Source organism: Pleurodeles waltl, chromosome 2_1, assembly GCF_031143425.1.
Source record: "Pleurodeles waltl isolate 20211129_DDA chromosome 2_1, aPleWal1.hap1.20221129, whole genome shotgun sequence".
In the NCBI taxonomy this organism is placed as follows: domain Eukaryota; kingdom Metazoa; phylum Chordata; class Amphibia; order Caudata; family Salamandridae; genus Pleurodeles; species Pleurodeles waltl.
In genome coordinates this window covers 47,855,236-47,876,874 of record NC_090438.1, presented here as the reverse complement: position 1 = coordinate 47,876,874, position 21,639 = coordinate 47,855,236, and the positions used below count along the sequence as shown (strand labels likewise).

Below are 21,639 nucleotides of genomic sequence, written 5' to 3'. Positions count from 1 at the left end.
ACACGGCACTCACTCTATACACACAGCAGCAGAGTGGACACGCGCCCCCCGGAGAGAGCAGCCCATGCAGCATCTTAGGCACATACAGGATAAACGCACAGTGCTCACTCTGTACAACACACAGCACTCACTCTGTACACGCAGCAGCAGAGGGGACACGCCCTCCAGAGAGAGCAGCACATGCAGCATCTTTGGCACATACAGGATAAACACACGGCACTCACTCTGTACAACACATGGCGCTCACTCTATACACGCAGCAGCAGAGGGGGCACACCCTCCAGAGAGAGCAGCACATGCAGCATCTTAGGCACATACAGGATAAACACACGGCGCTCACTCTGTACACGCAGCAGCAGAGGGGACACACCCCCCCGGAGACAGCAGCACATGCAGCATCTTAGGCACATACAGGATAAACACACAACACTCACTCTGTACACGCAGCAGAGGGGGCACGCCCTCCGGAGAGAGCAGCACATGCAGCATCTTAGGCACATACAGGATAAACACACGGCGCTCACTCTGTACACACAGCAGCAGAGGGGACACGCCCCCCACCCCCGGAGAGAGCAGCACATGCAGCATCTTAGGCACATACAGGATAAACACACGGCGCTCACTCTGTACATGCAGCAGCGGGGGAGCACGCCCCCCGGAGAGAGCAGCACATGCAGTATCTTAGGCACATACAGGATAAACACAGGACAGTCACTCTGTACACGCAGCAGCAGGGGAGCACGCCCCCCGGAGAGAGCAGCACATGCAGTATCTTAGGCACATACAGGAGAAACACAGGACACTCACTCTGTACACAGCAGCAGAGGGGACACGCCCTCCGGAGAGAGCAGCACATGCAGTATCTTAGGCACATACAGGATAAACACACGGCGCTCACTCTGTATACACAGCGGCAGAGGGGGGCCACACCCTCCGGAGAGAGCAGCACATGCAGTATCTTAGGGCACATACAGGATAAACACACGGCACTCACTCTGTACACACAGCAGCAGAGGGGACACGCCCTCCGGAGAGAGCAGCACATGCAGCATCTTAGGCACATACAGGATAAACACACGGCGCTCACTCTGTACACACAGCAGCAGAGGGGACACGCCCTCCCCCCCCCCGGAGAGAGCAGCACATGCAGCATCTTTGGCACATACAGGATAAACACACGGCGCTCACTCTGTACAACACACGGCACTCACTCTGTACACACAGCAGCAGAGGGGACACGCCCTCCAGAGAGAGCAGCACATGCAGCATCTTAGGCACATACAGGATAAGCACACGGCACTCACTCTGTACACGCAGCAGCAGAGGGGACACACCCTCCAGAGAGAGCAGTCTTCATGGCAGATGTACTGATGGTGAGTCTGTGTTCTGTGCAGCGCTTTGTGTGATGTCAGTGCCTCTATGAGACATATTGTAAAGGTATTCTTCATCCTCTGGCCCGGTCCTAACGCACTGCCCTCACCTCTCTTGCAGTGATGTTGCAGTGGAGTTACCCCTCACTCTGATGCATCCCAAGCCTTCGGATGGTGAGTGCTGGACTGATACACACATGGCGGAGGGATGGGGCATGTAGCAGAAGCGCAAACTGAGCTATCAAGGATTGGTGTGCACCACAGTACATTTGTGGGCATCTCAGTCATAACTCTCTGTTGATTATAACAATATAAACATAATTGCCTCATTCATGAACACCTGTCGTAGCTTCTACACATGTAGTATCTGCAGCCCCCGCTACTGCGTTGGTCCCACCTTGCCTCACCCCTCTATGAACAAATAAAGCAGTGCCCTGCTCTCCTTCTCATAGATGCCCCTGCTGCTCATTCTGCCAGCAGAGGACACCTCACACCCTGGGGGCCACTACTAATAGTACAGGAAAGATGCAGGTCTTACCTCTCTCCCGAGAGTGTTACATTTGCACATGTCCACTCTTCGTATGCAATGTTCCGTCTCTCCTGATTGCAACTGATCTTCTGAAGAACCACTATTTTTAAAAGATACGCTTATCACTTCCCACTCTTAACAGAAGGGATCTGGTCTGCAGATTTAGCAGAATCACTCCAGCTTTTAACCCTCACAAGGCTTTTTAATATTTATTAAAGAGTTGTGTCGGCCTCGCCCCACACAACAGGGCACAAGAGCAACGCAACTCTTAAGTGAGATTTATCAAGCCATGCAAGAGTGACTCAACTACAATGTCAGATTTATCAAGCCATGCAAGGCCACCTTGCATGACCCTGCGTGGCGTGATTAATCTAGAACAATGCAACGCAGCGCAAATCGCTGCATTGCGACACTCCTGGGAAGACGTTCCATGAGTGGAGCTTGGGTGATCCCACACATCCACCCATGGATTTGGCCACATTCCCAGATTTACCATTAGTGCTAGACCTGGGAATGTGTCAAAGTCCTCATGTTCCCAGGTGAGGAATAGCAAGGAGAAATATCATTATTTCTCCTCGTTATTTCTGCTTTCTATGTGTGCTGCACCTTGCAGCGCACATAGAAAGAGTAAAATGCCTCTCAGGATTGTCTTTGTGCAGGAAGGTGTCCTTTCCCTGCTTACAGCGTAGACACACTTGCACCGTGGTGCAAGGGTGCCTGTGTTGCGCTGGGGAGCACACTGCGCCAGCACAGGGAAAAGACAGCGATGGGCTGTATCATGTTAAACACGCTGCATTCCTGCCCTTTCCCCATCACGCAACACAGCAGGGTGACTTGCAGCGCTGCATTTTTGTTCCATAAATATGCTCCAGTGTGTCCCTGGAATAAATGTACTCATTAACAAGCAATGATTGCTGACCTTCACACATATTCATAACACATGTCAAATATCTGAGGCTGCAAACAAAAGCTGAGAAGCACTCATTTTGTAAACACCGAAAGGTGCTTAATGACATAGATTATTATTTGTGTTTGTCAAAGGAGTGAGGTCTCCTTTGTGTTTGACTGGGACAAGTTCAAAAGATGAGAAAAGCACTGTCGGAAAAAGACCCCATAGGCCATTTGTGTGCTGGAGAGTTGCAGAAAACCTGCCTTAGCATCTTCTACACAAACATTTGAAAGGGACTGTTCATATCAAAGTGCATGCTCCTTTCAGGTGTGCTACACCTCATAGCAACCAGGGGTGCTGGGACTCTCATTTGTTGATTGGGAGCCTTATGGATACTGACCAACCAGGAGCTGTTCCTGGGGCCTTGTCTTCTCAGTAGGACCGGACACGCCCATGACCCTCACCACAATCCTTGTTTACGTGTTACTCCTCTAAGGCCGCAAGAGGACCAGGTCCAGTGGACACAAAAGGATCTGTCCAGCTCCTTTCACTGGATGCGAATTTAAAACCCGACACATGCACTTGGCTTTTCAGTGGGTTGTACGAGGGGACGGAGAAAGGACAGACCCTATAAGGGGACATGCAGGGAGAAGGGCAGTTTGCAGCTCAGACCACCACAAGTCCTTGTTTACGTGTTACTCCTCTAAGGCCACAAGAGGACCAGGTCTAGTGGACACAAAAGGATCTGTCCAGCTCCTTTCACTGGATGCATATTTAAAACCCGACACATGCACTTGGCTTTACATTGGGATGTACAAGGGGACAGAGAAAGGACAGACCCTATAAGGGGACATGCAGGGACAAGGGAAGTTTGCAGCTCAGACCACCACGAGTCCTTGTGGACACTCTACTACCACAGGGGATTATGCGTCTAGGGGGCATCCGAGTCCTGGGGTAGCCTCATCTCTCATATACCCAAGCACTTTGAAGCTTATTGCATACAATGAGGGCCCAGTTATGTCATACTACACTGTGAGGCATTTTCTTGCTGAATGAGGATAGTCTGAAACTGTGGGGCCCAAAATGTGACAACTAAAGCTGTTTACAGCTGGTGTCCTGGGATGACACTGCTCTCAAGATAACAAGGTTGACCATTTCAAGAAGCTGGTGTGCAATTAGACACTCAGAATACAGTTAACAAAATCATAGTTGTCAATAAAGGTACAACCTAGTCAGCTCCTTACTTTTGAAAATAAAGGATGTTTTTATTTATAAGTATGGAATTTTGCACACAGACATCCAGAGATATCTGCCACCTTCATAGCAAGAGACCTGACCCCAAAGAGTGATGTACCTCATAACCACTAAGTGATATGATTACGGCTAACACTGAGCCTATGGACCACACTAGTGTATGAGTAATGATTGCAAAGTTTCTGCAAGACACCACAGTGCAACCAAAACTACCAATCTCCAGTGTCAGGGAACAAAATGCCCAGGAGGTTCAGAGATACACTTCAAAGGCTAAAGTACGGTTCTTGGGTTTGTACTGCTGAGATCATGTTTTGATGGGCTTGTCATTAGTTTTTAGATGGAATTACCAGGCTAGCCGTGAACTCACCGTCCAAAGAATGAAGTCACCACCCTAAGATGTAGCTTGTCTGGTCTTTGGTGACTTGTGCTAGGGTACCACTCAGTCACGTCCACATGACCAGTACCCAATGGACAACTAGATGGTAAAAGCGAATGGTCGAAGTGGCATTCCACTTTGAATGTCCAATTTCAGTAACAGTATGTTCAGGAGTCTGCATCTTAAAACCCAAGGGTGGAGGGGACAGCCACAAGACAACTCTGGAGATTAAGGAGGCACTCTTGTCCTCATGGTGGCTCAAAAAAAGATATCTCTGAAACTGCTTGGGCTAGAAGAGTAACTCAAAATGTTTTAGCATCAAGGCGACATCCTTTAGCTAGCCGAAATGATCTCCAGGGAAACCACAAAACATTGAGGGGTCACTAGAGAGAAGGATTCAGGCTCCCCATGGCCTGGGAATGGTCAGGGATGAAGCAGGCACACCTTGTTGGCTTGTACAGGATGAACGTTCAATGAGCCCAGGTGGCTCTAGTTCTTGCTTCCTGGTCAGCTCGCTTCTGACATATCACTAGCAAAATTATTGCAGTACTAAATATTGCAAAAAATATTGATGACACAAATATTGACTTCAAGTACTGTATGTGTAACGTACAAAAATATTAACTACAAAAATATCATGGACTAAAATATTGTTATTAAACAGATAAATGTATAGAATTTAATTGTAGAATCATTTATTGGAGATCTGCAGGCTGGTGCATGGACAGTTATTTATTTGTACTCAAATTAATTATTAAATGAAGAAATATGTTTTAAAACAAAGTATATCAAATTTAAAATAATTAACATATTAACATTAAAATCTGAATACATTTTATACATTAAACATAAAATAGAAACGTGTAATCTAAGAAATGTGTAAAAAAATATGGAAATAAATAAAACTATTAAATAAGCATGGATAATACATGAAAAATAATAACAAATAATTAACAACACCATATATTAAAAATGATACAAAACATAAACCTATTAAAATAAAACACAAATAGAATATTACTCAAATATAAAAAAAACTAAAATGAGCCTAAGATAACTATAACTATAAAAATAATTCACAAAATTATATGTTAAATAAATTAAAACAAATTCAAATACAAAAATAATTAGACTTGTGAGGGTCAAATTCACTAATTTCACTCTAAACTAAACAAAATGTTGGAAGTATCCATAGGTCTAGGAGTGTCCTGAAGAGTGGGTCTGAGGGTCACATTGTTCTACCTAGCACCTCCTTTGAAGGGGGAGATTCTTCTGGAGTTTCCCCCCTACAGTGTTGTCTGGAATTTACTTTCTCCCTGCCCTGATCCCAGTCTGTCTAGGGGCCCAATAGGCAGGTGTGAAGTCCTTTGTGTGTGAGCTGAGCCAGTGCCTTTGAAGTGCAAGTATGGTATGTGAACGCTCTGCACCCCCTTCCTGCCAGAAATGGCCCATTCTGCCAATTACCAGACACTCTGTTGTGATGCTGTTTGGGAGGAATACTAAAGGCCAACTACAGACAGTCATGTGGCCCAGGAACAGACTGCAGGCACCAAATGGTTATGACAGGAGAATGCCAACTTTCTAAAATTGGCATTTTCATAATTGTGACTTAAAATCCGACTTTGCCATTAAAGAGGGTTTTTATATTACAATTCCTCAGAAACCAAAATATGACTTTCCTACCTGCTCCCAAACAAAAATGAAAGTTGTCACTTATTAAATAAATATATATATTAAGGTAATCCAATGTTGTCCCATGGGAGAGGTAGGCCTTGCAATAGTGAAGAATGAATGTGTGAGTTTTTCACTACCAGGACATGTAAAACATAAACGTACCTATCCAACCTTTTAAATACAATGTACCCTGCCCTGTGGGCTGTTTAGGGCATACAGTAGGGGTGACTTATATCTATTGAAAATAAAGGTTCAGGCCTGGCAAAAGGTTTATTTTGCCAGGTTGAAATAGCAGTTTAAAACTGCACACACAGGCTGCATAGGCAGACCTGAGATATGCTTAAAAAGGTTACTTGATTGGGTGGCACAATGAGTGCTCCAGGCCCACTATTAGCATTTAATGTACAGGCCCTGGGTAGCTGTAGTACCACTTTACATGGAATTTATAGGTTCATTGAATGTGCCAATTGGGTGTAAGCCAATTTCCCCAGATTTCAAGGAGACGGCACAAGCAAATTAGCACTGATTAGCAGTGGTGAAGTGCAAAGACTCCTAAAAGCCAACAAAAATGGGTGAAGGCAAAAAGTTTGGGGATGGCCCTGCAAAAACAGCCAAGTCCAACAGTCTAGCACTTTGTTAGTGAGCAACACAGAACATCATGCAGAGAATCCCGCAGGTGACTCATACCTTCGGTCTCCTTAGTAGGGACGCATATCTCGTGGGTCAGAATGAGAACATGAGGAGCTGGTGGTAACATGGGCTGCATGCCAGGGACATAACCCGATGAGGAAGAGCATGAGCCTCCTCTCCCTACCAAGAACTAGCATCTCTTCTGCACTCTTTGTCCTTCTTTCTGCTTGTGTCTCCTGCAGTAAGCCGTTGTTTTGTGTCGTTGCCATTCTACACCTAAGAAAATGTTTAGCAACGCAGATATTAGGCTTGTGAAATAGACCATTTATTTTCCTAGTTTTTACACCGGATTTTTTGTGCAAGCTGCAGCTTCATTGTCCAGTAGTAAGGGCACAATTCACAAAGGGACTTATGTGTAATAACGTTATGGGTGCGGTGATTCCTCCCCTAGTGTGGTGATTCCTTCCCTATTGTGGAGATTATGCCCCGAGTGCGGAGATTCCATCACAAGTGCAGAGACTCCACACTTATAAGTTTACTACACGTAAGTCGCTTTCTTAATCAGGCCCTAAATTTTGTTTTCAAATGTAATCATATTACAGACTACCGCGTCTTTCTGGCCTCTACTTTCTGAAGGAGGTAACACAGCTACAGTTAGTTTCTTTACGTTGCTTCAAACTCTGGTCCCGATTCACAAATGGAAACTTAAGGGATTTTTGGTCTAAGTTTACACCAAAAAGTCTACGTTTACGACTTTTCGGTATTCACAAAGGTAAGTAATGAGTAGTATCTTTACATCCACACTCGGGGTGGTATCTCCTAACTCAGGATGGAATCTGCGCCTGAGTGTGGAGATTCCAATCCGCACCCAGAGTGTGCTCTCCGCAGCCTGAATGTACTCTCCGCACCTGGAGTGTGCTCTCCGCAGCCGGAGTGGAATCTTCACACACGGGGAGGTCCTCTGCGCCCGAGTCTGCAGATTCCAATCCGCACCCGGAGTGTGCTCTCCGCAGCCAGAGTGTACTCTCCGCACCCGGAGTGGAATCTTCGCACACGGGGAGGATCTCTGCCCGAGTGCAGAGATTCCACCACGGGTGCGGACGTAAAGATACTACTCGTAACTTACCATGTGGATATCGAAAAGTTGTAGACTTACAATTTTAATCTAAACTTAGACCATAAGTCTAAGTTTACCTTTGTGAATCTGGCCCTCTGGCTTTAAAAGTAGAATACAGGAGACGTGTGTGTTGGTCAGGATGTAAAGAATTACTTTTTACTAGAAGTATGATTGTGCCAAGAGAAGAAGACATTGAAAACCCAAGTGTGATATTTGAAATCAGATGTGATATTGACAGCCAGTCAGATTTGCTCCCACTTTGGAAGTCAAGAATCCAGCAAACCCTGTCAATCTGCAGGGGCGTTTTTTTTTATTGGGGCATAGGAAACGTTACTCCCCTGTTTGCTTTGTTCCCCTGGGCCCCATATTAAATGTTTGAAACAGTTAGATTGTTTTTAACAGGCGGCAGTGCACTGCTTTAACTTCAGTGACATCACGGCAGAGTTTGCCTTTCTGCATGAGTAGGGTGGACTTGGGTGGGGGGTTTTATTGACAGCCTGGTTCAGCTCAGCAGGGCTTTGGGGTGAAGTGCGCATGTCAGGTTGGACAGGTGCCTTGCACTGACCAGCCTGACATGCGCAGTTAAAGCCTCTCCTGCCTGAGCAATGTTAGGAGCTCGGGGGATTACAGCCCGAAGTCTCCTACAGAGCGTTGAGTTGACCTGACTGAGCCAATCACTGTGCTGCTTATGCAGAGACAGCAAGGGAGCAGCATCTAGATTGGCTGAGGAGGGACCCTGGGGTACAAGGGCCAAACTGTAGCACAAAGCGTGGGTGGTCACAAGGGTGCATTACCAGTGCACGCCCGGGGGCGGTCCCCGCTCACGAGGTCTGAACACATGTAATGTAGGTAAGAATCGTGCTGTCTCTGAAGCAGGTAGTTTCAAAAGTGCATTATAACGTATGAAAATATGCTCTGGATCCGCACAGACTGTCATTGGGAGATTAATACCGACGCTGAGTCTCCGCCTGCGGCTCTCGGGCTCCAAGCACTGGCGGTCCAGTGTCCCTCCCCGTCCCCCACGGCCTCTCCCTCTGATACCGCTGCGGCATCATCATCACCACCGGTCCCACAAATAACGCTCAAGGATGTCATTCAGTGCAGGTCCGAGCCTGGCGTCGTGATATCAGCGCAGCTGCCTTCCCTGGGCTGCCCGGGAGCGCGCCCGGCGTGGCCTGCGGGTGGGACTCTCCCCCCCTTGGCTGAGAGGGGTTTATCTCCTCAGCAGCCCCCCTGGTAAGTATCTGGGGGAGCCCCGGCTCCAGACACCGGGGACGCGATGGCCCATCCACAGCAAACGCACGGAACAGGAGAGCCAATGTGTTCAATTAGCAAAACCCATTTCAGGTTGGAGGCCTGCCCACGGCGTCCAGGACTGGATGGAGAATTTGAGCCTGTGGCACACACTGTCATTAGGCAGTCGTTTCCTTCTTTGAAGTTCGTAGATCTAGTACTAGAAAGAAAGAGTGGTGGGCACAACATCAAGTCTGCACTTTTCACCAGAGCACTTCTTGAAATGTGTGCCCAGTGTGGGGGCAGACAAGAGGCCGAGGTCGTGGTCGCTGTGGGGCCTCTCAGCCTCAGGCCGCACTTCCACTGCCCTGCAAGGCTGTTGGGGGGAGTTTTAAGAGCCAGAGGTGAAGACTGCTGAAGGTCACACCATGAGGAGGAGAGACAGGCCCCTGCAGCCAGCTCCGACAGGCCATACTGTGCACATGCGCATGTGTCTCGATCACCTGGAGCCGGCTTCAGGGCGCTGCTGCCCTGATGTGATGACAAGAGAGACTGGAGCATAAGGAGGGCGAGCTTCAGTGAAGAAGGAAATACTGGAGTGAGTGAGGACGAAGAAAGTGCCGGCAAATCGAGAAGTATCTCTCTAGTATCACCTATTTTGTTACTCAGCAAGTAGAGTCAAGAAGAGGCGGTGTCTACAGAAGCAGACCCCCAGGGTTAGTGTCCACAGAAGCAGACCCTTGGGTTAGTCTCCACAGAAAGAGACCCCTCGGGTTAGTGTCCACAGAAGGAGACCCCTGGGCTAGTCTCCACAGAAGGAGACCCCTTGGGTTAGTCTCAACAGAAGCAGACCCCCTTGGGTCACTGTCCACAGAAGGAGACCCCTTGAGAAGGAGACCCCTTGGGTCACTGTCCACAGAAGGAGACCCCTTAGGAAGGAGACCCCTTGGGTTAGTGTCCACAGAAGCAGACCCCTTGGGTTACTGTCCACAGAAGGAGACCCCTTGGGAAGGAGACCCCTTGGGTCACTGTCCACAGAAGGAGACCCCTTAGGAAGGAGACCCCTTGTGTTGGTGTCCACAGAAGCAGACCCCTTGGGTTACTGTCCACAGAAGGAGACCCCTTGGGAAGGAGACCCATTGGGTTAGTCTCCACAGAAGCAGACCCCTTGGGTTAGTGTCCACAGAAGGAGACCCCTTGGGAAGGAGACCCCTTGGGTTAGTGTCCACAGAAGGAGACCCTTCGAGAAGGAGACCCCTTGGGTTAGTGTCCACAGAAGCAGACCCCTTGGGTTACTGTCCACAGAAGGAGACCCCTTGGGAAGGAGACCCCTTGGGTCGCTGTCCACAGAAGGAGACCCCTTGGGAAGGAGACCCCTTGGGTTAGTGTCCACAGAAGCAGACCCCTTGGGTTAGTGTCCACAGAAGGAGACCCCTTGGGAAGGAGACCCCTTGGGTTAGTGTCCACAGAAGGAGACCCCTTGAGAAGGAGACCCCTTGGGTTAGTGTCCACAGAAGCAGACCCCTTGGGAAGGAGACCCCTTGGGTTAGTGTCCACAGAAGGAGACCCCTTGGGAAGGAGACCCCTTGGGTTAGTGTCCACAGAAGGAGACCCCTTGAGAAGGAGACCCCTTGGGTTAGTGTCCACAGAAGCAGATCCTTTGGGTTAGTGTCCACAGAAGGAGACCCCTTGGGAAGGAGACCCCTTGGGTTAGTGTCCACAGAAGCAGACCCCTTGAGAAGGAGACCCCTTGGGAAGGAGACCCCTTGGGTTAGTGTCCACAGAAGGAGACCCCTTGAGAAGGAGACCCCTTGGGTTAGTGTCCACAGAAGCAGACCCCTTGGGTTTCTGTCCACAGAAGGAGACCCCTTGGGAAGGAGACCCCTTGGGTTACTGTCCACAGAGGGAGACCCCTTGGGAAGGAGACCCCTTGGGACACTGTCCACAGAAGGAGACCCCTTGGGAAGGAGACCCCTTGGGTTAGTGTCCACAGAAGCAGACCCCTTGGGAAGGAGACCCCTTGGGTTAGTGTCCACAGAAGGAGACCCCTTGGGAAGGAGACCCCTTGGGTTAGTGTCCACAGAAGCAGACCCCTTGAGAAGGAGACCCCTTGGGTCACTGTCCACAGAAGGAGACCCCTTGGGAAGGAGACCCCTTGGGTTAGGGTCCACAGAAGGAGACCCCTTGAGAAGGAGACCCCTTGTGTTAGTGTCCACAGAAGCAGACCCCTTGGGTTAGTGTCCACAGAAGGAGACCCTTTGGGAAGGAGACCCCTTGGGTTAGTGTCCACAGAGGGAAACCCCTTGGGTTAGTGCCACAGAAGCAGACACCCTTGGTTAGTGTCCTCAGAAGCAGACCCCCTTGGTTAGTATGTGTGTAGTTAGATAAAGATAACTGAAAGAGGGGTGTCGCAGACATCATGTGGTCTGTGCGTGAGTTTGTGAGAAGCAACTGGGACTAGAGGGAACAGCAAACAGAATGAGAAGGATGGGACGAGGAGAGGATAGGAAACCAACGGCAAAAGAGAGTGGAAGAAAAAAAGTTCAGAGAGAGAGGGCACGATGAGAAACGTCCTAAGAAAGACCTTATAGAGCGTAGTGACCAGATGACCACATGCCTTCAGGGACCCCGCGCTTCCTTTCACCAATCATTGTTTTTAGGCATGTTAATCCATTCTCCTTTTCCTGTTTAAATCAGTAAAGACAACAACTCCCAGAATGCAATAGCTTGTTAAAGGAAATCCTTGACTGGCCTATGGTCCCCCTGATGACATGGAGTCATATAGTAACCTCAACAGAATACAGGGGGCGAGAGGGCGGTACCATCCGACAGTGAGAGGGGAAGCTACTTCAAATCAGAATAGAAAGTAATAATAATGCTGTTAGATTGGCTGTTTTAATGACATAAACCATTACAATCATGCACAGATGGGAAACTATGGGCAGAACTATGTCAGACTTCAAACACAAGTTTAACAAATAATAGTGGGGGCTGCCCTAATAAAAGAACTTAAAAACAGTAATCAAGCCCATCGCGCACAACCAAGGCCTTGAGCATATTTTTGTTGCAAATTATTGGGTATCAACCCACCCTGGTCCCAAAGCCGCACATGATAGCCACAACCTTTCAATCAGTAGCTGTACGCTCATCTTCACTCCTGCTGTTGCAACCAAGTGCTAATCCCTCTAATTTCACAGCAGATGTTTCCAAAAAGTTTACAAGGCAGTCTGTAAACTGCCAGCTGTTTGTTGTAAAGCAAGGATCACTTGCATTAATCCTAACCCTTGCCCAAAACTGTTACTACAGTCACCAGTAGACTTGATTTGCAAAGGTGTTACACAAGTGCTTTAATGATCTTCTTGCTTTCTCAAATTTGCTTGAAAATGCACCATTTACCCACTCTTTTTTCAAAATTTTCCCAGAAGGAGAAGCCCCTCTGAACCTCCCTTGTGATGGTTGGGCTCGCTTGCTACGCTCGCTCACCACAGTGCACTCACCCCGAACTTTTACGCCCCACCACTTTCAAATGTGACCAGCCGCCACCGTCAATCTGAGCCGCCTGGTGACACTTTGAGCCTCTACCACATGTGATCTGAATATGATTTCATTGACAATCCGTTCAGCAAGTGGAATGAAACTATGATCATTATTTAGTTCCCGACTCAAGTGGTCCTTCCTTTTAAAGATGCATGAGGAGCCCTCCCCCCATTTCACTCAAACGCCCTGCCATGGTAATTACATGGGGAGTCCACATGCCAGTGGTTCCTTCTGTGCTGAACCCAACCAGAGAGGGGTTGGGAGCTTTATGAACCGATGAAGGTCATGCGAGCTCTTAATTGCAAGAGGAACTTACAGTTTTTCTCCTTCTTGAGACTTAGCATCCTAGACCTGTGCAAAATCATAAATTTTGCAAAGGCATCAAACTTTTCAACTTTACAAAGACTTTAAGTTCACCGACTTTGCTTACTCCATAAATCCCTGCAAAACCATCTTGTGGGAGATGTTTCCCACAAAATATGTTTTTTTCAGGCGAATTCCCTTTTGGTAGGATTTAAACTGGTTATCTTTATTTAATATTTGCCAGTGTTATAAAGTTGGTAACGTTTAAAAATAGCGTTTAACCACTTGGAGAAAAACACCTTGGCATTAGTGCTCAGATCTTGTGAACTTTAGGTAGCTTGCACTAAGTGGTCCCCAGAGCTCACAGCACCACAGGAAGGGTCTGAATGTTAATGCAATAGATGGGATGGTCACTACATTCAGACTGATGATGCACTAACCTTCTTCCAGTTTTAATTCGCTTTGTATTGCACATTTGTCATGCTAGATGCAAGGGTAATTTCTAAGCACTGTTTAAGCGGTTAAAAGCTCTTGGGAATTACTCCTGATCTGCTATAGTGGATGGATTTAAAGTCCAATGTGTGTTCATTTAGGTAAAAGGGATTAAAGGATGTACTTGTTTTAAATAGCACCACTTCAGCTGAGTGTGGGTTTATCTACAGCGTGGAAAAATCCTATGTTCACAGATTAAAGGCTTCTGCTCTCAAGCAGGTTTTCTCCTCTTTAAAAATGGACATGCAGTTCCAAAGAGGGCATCTCACGCTGGATTGTGGGTATGTTAAGTTAAACTACAGAGATTCCAACAGAGACCGAAATTAGCAACCTGGCTTGAAAATATGGCGGATCTGGTCATGCCATTGCCAGCAGCACTCCGCCATGTTTAGATCTGAGACTTCAGACAACTAGTCCATCCCAAATGCTGTGCAGCATGTCTAAAAGAGAAAAAACGCTTTTGAAGCAGCCACTTTGGTCAAATTGTGGACCTGTGCACCAAACACTTTTTTGCTTTTTAGGTACCAATCTGAGTTGGATTGATAAAGAAAAACAAAACAAAAGTAGCAAGGGTGGGTGAAGCAACATAGGGGGGCGAAAGCAACACAGAAGATGGAGTGGTGTGCAATCATGAATGGTGCGGGAAAGCAACAGAACGGCTGAAGGAAGACACAATGGGGCGCAAGAAGGAGAAGCAACACGGAGGGTGTGGGGTGGGCACCAAACAGAGAGAGAGCGCGACAGGAGAGAAAAGCAAATGAGCAAGAGAGAGGGGCAACATGGAGGTGGTGGGAGAAGCAGATGGCTGATTAGGCAACATGGGGAGAAGGAGAAGCAGATGAGGGAGAAGACATTAAGGAAAGGGGCAGCGGAGAAGCATATGGGTAAGAGCGAGCAATATGAGCACGATAAAGGGGGAAGAAGTACAGGATGAAGACAGCTGGAAAACACATGCACACTTGTGGAGTGCTTAAACAAAAAGAAAAAAGTAGCAACTGAAAAATGAGCAGTGGAAGGACACAAGTAATGCATTCATGCTCCAGGAGAGGAACAAACATAAGAAGAGGACATAAGCCCCAATAAAAGTAACAAATAAAATGCAAGCTGATCAGAGTGACATTAAAGCCAACCAATGGTAAGTAATGATGAGTTCTAAGCTCAATGTAAGCTGACGATGGGTATTTATGCCTCCAAACAGCTAGCACTGTCTCGTCAGAGATACTTAAAAATGTCTGCTCAATCGCCGTGCAAGTCTGTCTGCGGCATAGGTGCTCACTGGATCTGTTAGGAATAGGTTATTTATACTGAGTGTTGTTGAGTAAAAGTAGTCAAATATCAAACCTGTTCAACTATGAGCTAGTGGGATTCGGCTAAGTGGGCCTTTCTCTGATGCATTATTATTTTTCTTTTGGGGAAAATGCTGAAATTTTGTCTGTCACCATTAACATTGATTTGCTAATTATGCTCGATTTCTCTTCTTTTGCATACTGCAATTACAGAAACGCCCAGGTAAGTGGCTCGCTGCACCCCTCGAACCCCCACTGGCTGCCAGTGTCTGACATGATGATATGTGTACATGATGATTGCTTCCTATTGGTTGTTATTTAATATTTGTAAAACACTTTACACAAGCTGTATTCTATAGATGTTCATTTGAGACACTTTAAAGCTTATAGGCAGAGAAGGCCTCATCAGGAACACATATGTCTCCTGCTTAGACAACAGACCTAATTAACCATTGCAACAGTCAGGAGCACATTCCTCAGAACTGCAGCAAGTATTTCACCACCAGATAATGCATTCAAAATATGCAAAGGTATACAGGTGTTGTGTTTGCACTGCAGAGGAGCAGTGCCCCCTACAGTGAGCTGGACCGTTCTTGTAATGGCAAAGGCTTGCTCACCACTAGGCCAGCAGATCAGAAATTCTCAGGTTGGGGCTCTTACAACTATTGTGTATCCTCTGTCCTGCTCACAGGGAACTGTGATCCATTTCCCTCAAATACCCCTATTGCTTGTCCTGAACACTGGCTGACATACCTGTTGGGTGAGTAGAAAAAACCTTGGCATTTTGAGTAGGATCTGCAGGTCATAGAGAGGCATGATGGAGGTGGTTGCTGCCTCCAGAGGTCTAACTAGTCTGTGGAAAGATGTGAAACACTTATTCATGAATCTGTCAAGTTGGCACCTTGCATCATACTCAAGTTTGGATGCAAGTATTCAAATACATTTGAGGCGTTAATAGCTGTGGGAAATCAAGACATATAAATCAGCATTTGCAACTACACTAGTCTTTGATAATGCTCAGTCCGAGCTAACACATCCATGTGTTTCCATTGGTAAAGATCCCCTTGGCATTGCAATTAAATTCAGGATCAAAAAGTATGTTATTTTTCCAAGGTTTTAATGGCTCTTAGGTTTGCTCAAATATTCATGATCAGCGTAGGTCTCGATTGCTTTTAAACAAAGACAAAATATTTGAACCTCATTTAGGAATAAAAAAGAAATTGCAATATAATGGTGCTAAAGAAAACATTTCGCTGCAAAAATGATGGTCAACGAGGAAGCCTTTGTTGCAATGGACAGTATGTTTCATGCTGAATGAATAATTGAATATTTGGTGGGGGCTATCACTTTCCTGATGCTGTGTAAAGATCTTGAAGTCAATAAATAAAAGATGTTTAAAAAATGCAAAAGATAATTGTACACAGTTACATGCAATTATTACTACAGGACTCATAAAACAGACACACAAAGATTCAGAGAATCTTCCTTGTGGTTTAATAAAAGCAGGGATTAACTAATTATTACAACCTTTGTCGCCATGTCCCTTTGCAATCACAAATACAACTTTTGCATCAACTAATCAGATTGCAGCTTACTTTCCGAGAAAAATACAGGATGCAATAATTGGGTAAAACAATGTAATTCTTTTTACCCTTGATTTGCAAAACCTGTACATGCCCGTAATAAGAGACTGAGATGCTGGAATGGTTATTACTACCAGAAAAATCAAATTTTTAATGTGGTTTTACATATAATATTGTAATATTAAACTGTAATTGTTTTAGATATGACAATAATTAATTTTTACAGGTGGCTGGAACAGCCATAGGCTCTAGCACAGTACCCTTGCACGAAAATCCATATATGCATCCATTTGAATTGGATTATATAGCATAGAATGATAGATGGAAATGTTGTCTATATTTCTGGGTATGCTAAATAAATAATATATTTACAATTTGAAAGAGTACAGAGGGACAACAGTTTGCCATTGATGGTGATCTCAGTGTGATGCATCAGAAGGTTAATTTTACAATTACTTTAGGCAAAACATCTATGAACTAAATAGTTCTCAATGTTAAATATGGAAGTGTCAGTTTTAGAAGTAGTTTGTTCTCAAACCCTGAATATCTGGACAACCATTTGCTTGCTACAAATTGCCACCAAAAATAAACAATTATTGATCTTTAATATAGCCAACTGGTGCACTCCAAAAAACGTGTTTCTGGCACTGAGTACTTGCATATTTACCTAGAAAAACCTCTCCATTCATTAAGGGATAGATCATACATTGAATATGCATTGATAGAAACAATATGTACATCTGACTTGAAAATCAAGTCAAACGCTTTTAAGCATGAAATCAAAAAGAATAATCTTGTGTCAAAATATGTTAATGTGGCTCCAGAAATTAGAATGAAAATCCAATTCGCAAAGACTTGACTGTGACTTACTCTGTTAGAACTCCTGACTTACTCCTAAATTATTCCAGGATTTCTACAAGTGTACTCCTGGGAATCAGGAGCAAGAGCCCTGCAAGCAACAGCGACACCTACTCATAGGAAACACTTTTTGAACTATGGTGGCATTGGAATAGTATCAGTGCAGGCTTAAAATTAAACCAATATCTGCATACTAGACAAAACCTGCTTCTGAAGGGTAAAACGATCAACGTAGAGCCTACAAAAGCTATGACTGGCAACATAAAACTGGTGTAATTCTCGGCTTAAACTGTGAAAAATGCATTAACATCCATAAAGAAAGAAAATTATTAAAACTATCAAAATAAAGCATTGAAGCTGGATACATTAGGGTGTGTGGTAGGTCACACCTTCTTTATATAGTTCACTGCCCTTACGGACCATGTTATAACAGATGGATTTGAAAAAAGTGAAAAACCGCTGGGAAGACTTGGATTTTAGAAACAGCAACCAAAACATTCCAATAGTATATCACCAGACTCATGGCAGACATGAAGGAAAATTCCAAGCTTCAAATTCCACAAAACAAAATCTAAAAATAACTCAGAAAAGAAACAAGCAAAAGGAACAAAGTTATCAGCATCAATTATGTTACCGCCATTTATCTTCACCTTTTGGGCAATGCCTCGAGATGCAGCAGAAATGCCTCAGAGTAATACCAAAGATATTGTCTTGTGTTCAGCAGCTTATTCTGAAGGTGGGCTTAGGATGGTGATGTATTCCCTTCTGTCACACCTTATGCTTAAAGACCTTGATAAAGATTAGTAAAGTAGCACAGTGGGTTGTAAGTTAAGCATCCACCACATGCTGAGTTGAATTTGTATCCTTCTGTAATATAGTATATAATATTAGAAACATTTATTTGGGTAGTGACAATCTAGAAACAATTTGGTGCATTATGTGTACTATACAAATGGCCATTATAATGCACCATATACTGAAAGTGCACACCTTCCCTTCTGTAGCCATCCAAGCTCACTCTAAGTTTAAAAGAGCTGGTGATCATCTTTCACTGCACACTGTTCCTGGGTCAGTGCTGTAGCTGTACTCCTGCGACCCTATTTGGTACCCGACTGCGCAAGTCAAAGATTTGTGACTTACTCTAATAAGATATTTTCAAGCCTTGAGTGAAGGTCAGAGTTGTGCTTTTAGGAGCTGCACTGAAAGTAAATTCCCAAATGCAGTTGGTTGTGTGTCGGAACAACGAAGGCATTTACGGCGCCTGCCTTAAGAACGTGGCACAAACCACGAATGCGTTCCTACAACGCATTTCTTTACCACACAAGTCATTACAATGACTTGCCTTGGGGAAAGCGCTGGAGTTTGGAATAGTATAATTTACTATTCCAACTCCAGTCTGCGCCACAGTAGGGAAAGTGTTGGACATAAAGTCCAACATCAGTCCAACAACACTTTCCCTAAAGCAAGTTGTTGTAATGACTTGCGTGGTTAAGGAATGCGTTGTAAAGACATGTTCGTGGTTCGGGCCTCGCTTTAAAGGCATAGCGTGGTTTGAGCCACGTTGTTAAGGCTGTTTCCCAATGTGGTTTTATATGGTGCATAATATTGACTTTTCATTTTGCTCTGAATCACTCCCAAAATTGGCATAGGGGACATGTGGCCAGCTGATGGGAAAACAATATTGCTAAAAAGGGGTGCGAGAATTAGAACAGATTCCTCCTGGGAACTAAAGTCAAACATTTAGCAATCTGACTTCCACACTCCCTCCGACCAAACGCAGTAAGATAGAGTGTCAGGCCTGGTTTACTTCACATTTATGTCTTTACTTATAACAAATTTGTAAGAGTGTTTGTTGTATTGCATGCACACTCTGTCCATTAGCACAAGATGCACCTTACTGCCAAGCAAAAGATCTTTGACTTTTGATATTCAACCTGTTGACTTTGCCCACAAGTTACTTGAACACTCTGGTATCTTGATCACTTTCCAGTTATTTTGATTCCTACTGTAGTCTGGTTCTAGCTTCACTGTTCTTTCTTTCTCCTGCCTTGTTTGCATTCTTTCATCTGGACACCGATGTTATGCTGTATCTCTGCCATGTCACAGGAGGTAATCTTTATTAATTGGCCACTCTCCATCACCCCTTGGATGCACCGCAACCTTTAGAGGTTGAGAGTAGCCTGTGACGTGTTACATTCTAGACTCCAGCCTTCTCTGTGGTCTGATGTGGTGTTTGCAACCCCTAGTACTCACAAGGTTTAAAGAAGTGCATAGCACCCCAGTTTGAGTTTGATAGAAGCCTGCTGAGAAAGACTGAGCATACTGATTCTCCAAGAGGTGGCGTGGAACAAAGTCAAGGGGGGGAGCACATGCATTACACGCCTTACTGTCTACAAAGAAAAGCATCCTACCCATCCAGGCACAATGGCCTGGTGGAGAAGGATTTAACACAGGAATCCTTCCTACTGTGTTCTTGTGTGGCATCAAAGGGACCGGTGAGCTCTAACTTGCAAAGTGAAATCACACTATGTGGAAAATCCCAGCACTGAGCACTTGATCTGGCAATTTATGAGTGAGTAGGTAGGGCCGAGCCTTTTATGCATCCACCATAGGATCTCCATTCGGAGGTGACAATGTGGGTCAAAGAGGTGGAACCAGGGACAATCTAACAAAAAGAAAGGCCCTCACCCTCCCATTCATAACCTTTCACATTGTCTGACCGTCCCAGCAATCAGCGGGTGATCATGGGTGTCTCAGGTTCTCATTCATAACTCAATAAGAGACCAGTGAGAGAACTTAGAACATTCTAAGGCAATGATCCCTCCGAGGAGTAAACAATTATTCTCATTGTCTATCTCTGCAGAGGGGCATGGGACAGCCTACTCCTGTCCCCAGCACAGCTACACTTGTTGGCATTTACTCCAATCCAATCTCCCAGTGCCAAAGGGAGTAATGTCTGATTTCGCTGATACAAGAAGACTCAGAAACACTAAAAAGCTGTACAATCTAAAATTACTTGGCTAGGCCACAGCAAACATTTAGACTGGCAATGGCTTACGTTTTTTAATGTAGAATCGGGACAGCAAAGGGCTAAATGCTCCTCCTGACTTCGAAATGTGAATTACAGCACTACACTACTAGTAAGTACAAGGTGCCATCCAGTTCCTCACCCCCCGGCCCCACCTCTCCATCCTTGTGCCAGTGTTCGTGTCCAGTCAATCTCAGCGCTAACTCTCTAGGCCAAAGTATGTCCACCATTTCCTCCAAATGGTCTCAGATTTACGTGGGCAGCCCCTGGCCGGGTATATCATTTTGCCACACCACTCCATGCCCTTAGTCCAGGCCTCCATGGATGGGGCTTCAGAAGAGTCCCACTGCCTAGCAATGTTCCACGAGCGTTCTATCACACGCGGAACCTCCCACATCGTCCAGTATGCTCTGCAGGGCAACAATAGGGTGTGCCTCAATTTGTATCCCTACCACCCTGGAGAGGGCATTCATGACATCAGCTCAGTACTTGTGCGTAAAAAGGTATTTTTATGAATTAATTATGTATGTCACAAATGGCTTTTGCTTTAAAAATCGGTAGCTTTGGTCACAGATGATTATTTTTTTTTAATACACTGATCTGTTTTTGCCAATTTCAGAAAATAAATTTGGGGACAAAATCTAGAAGATTGCCAGCATTAGTGCTGCTCTGTGGTTTGATAAGACCTGGGTGCAAAACAACATTTAGCAGCGGAGCAGTGTGGTTGTAGCTACCCCAAATGATCCCTAACAAAGCTGTCTGTAACAGCTTGGGAAGAAATTAGCACAAGCCACCAGCTCTTCATCAGGTTCCTAGTCTAGGCCTGGGCGCAACTCGAAAAGTTTTACTCCACTGAATTCCGCTGAGTTACATAAAAACTCTGCGAGATTCCATCGAGTTCCACGAACTGGTGGAGAGGGGCCATGTCGCATTGCTCGCACTGATGTTTGGTGCTGGGAGCTTATTGCGCTCCATAAAATCAGCGCAAATGGCATCACGCGGCACGCAAGAGGATGCTGCTTCTTTCTGCTGCTCAAGTATATTTTCTACTCAAGCAGCAGTTTTCTCAACGCGAACGGTCATGACCTGCTGCAACAGACCACGTTACGAAATCTCAAAGGGAGGTTTTAGCACCCAAAAATCGCACTAGGGGATGCACATTTTCACATGTGCCTGCCAACTTAACATTGACGAGCCGCGCACAAGCAAAAGCTCTGCCATGTGGTGTTTTGCCAGAAGTGGAGCTTGCAGTGGGCAAAGCTCAGCTAACTCTGCCGACAGAGCAGAATTTTGCGCCCACCCCTAGGGCCAGATGTAGCAAAAAGAAAAGTTGTGAGTAGCAAATTACGTGTCCATGCGACTCGCAATTTGCAACTCGCAAATTGGTATGCAGTACGGTGTCTCAGACACCGTCTGCGAGTCGCTATGGGGTCGCAATGACCCACCTCATTAATATTATTGAGGTGGGTCGCAAATTGCG

At 45.6% G+C, this 21,639-nt stretch overlaps 1 protein-coding gene across 2 annotated transcripts in view; it reads left to right on the top strand.

The window, feature by feature from the left end:
• ARR3 (arrestin 3) overlaps positions 1-14,965 on the top strand; it is a 101,924-nt gene extending 86,959 nt beyond the window's left edge. The window contains exons 15-16 of one of the 2 annotated variants that reach the window (XM_069209805.1): positions 1,492-1,544; positions 14,904-14,965. In XM_069209805.1, coding sequence (XP_069065906.1) covers positions 1,492-1,544; positions 14,904-14,917 — 67 coding nt within the window. In that variant the 3' untranslated portion in view covers positions 14,918-14,965. The remainder of the gene's footprint in view (positions 1-1,491; positions 1,545-14,903) is intronic. The other variant, XM_069209797.1, reaches the window with a different exon arrangement.
• Positions 14,966-21,639: the final 6,674 nt, after the last annotated feature.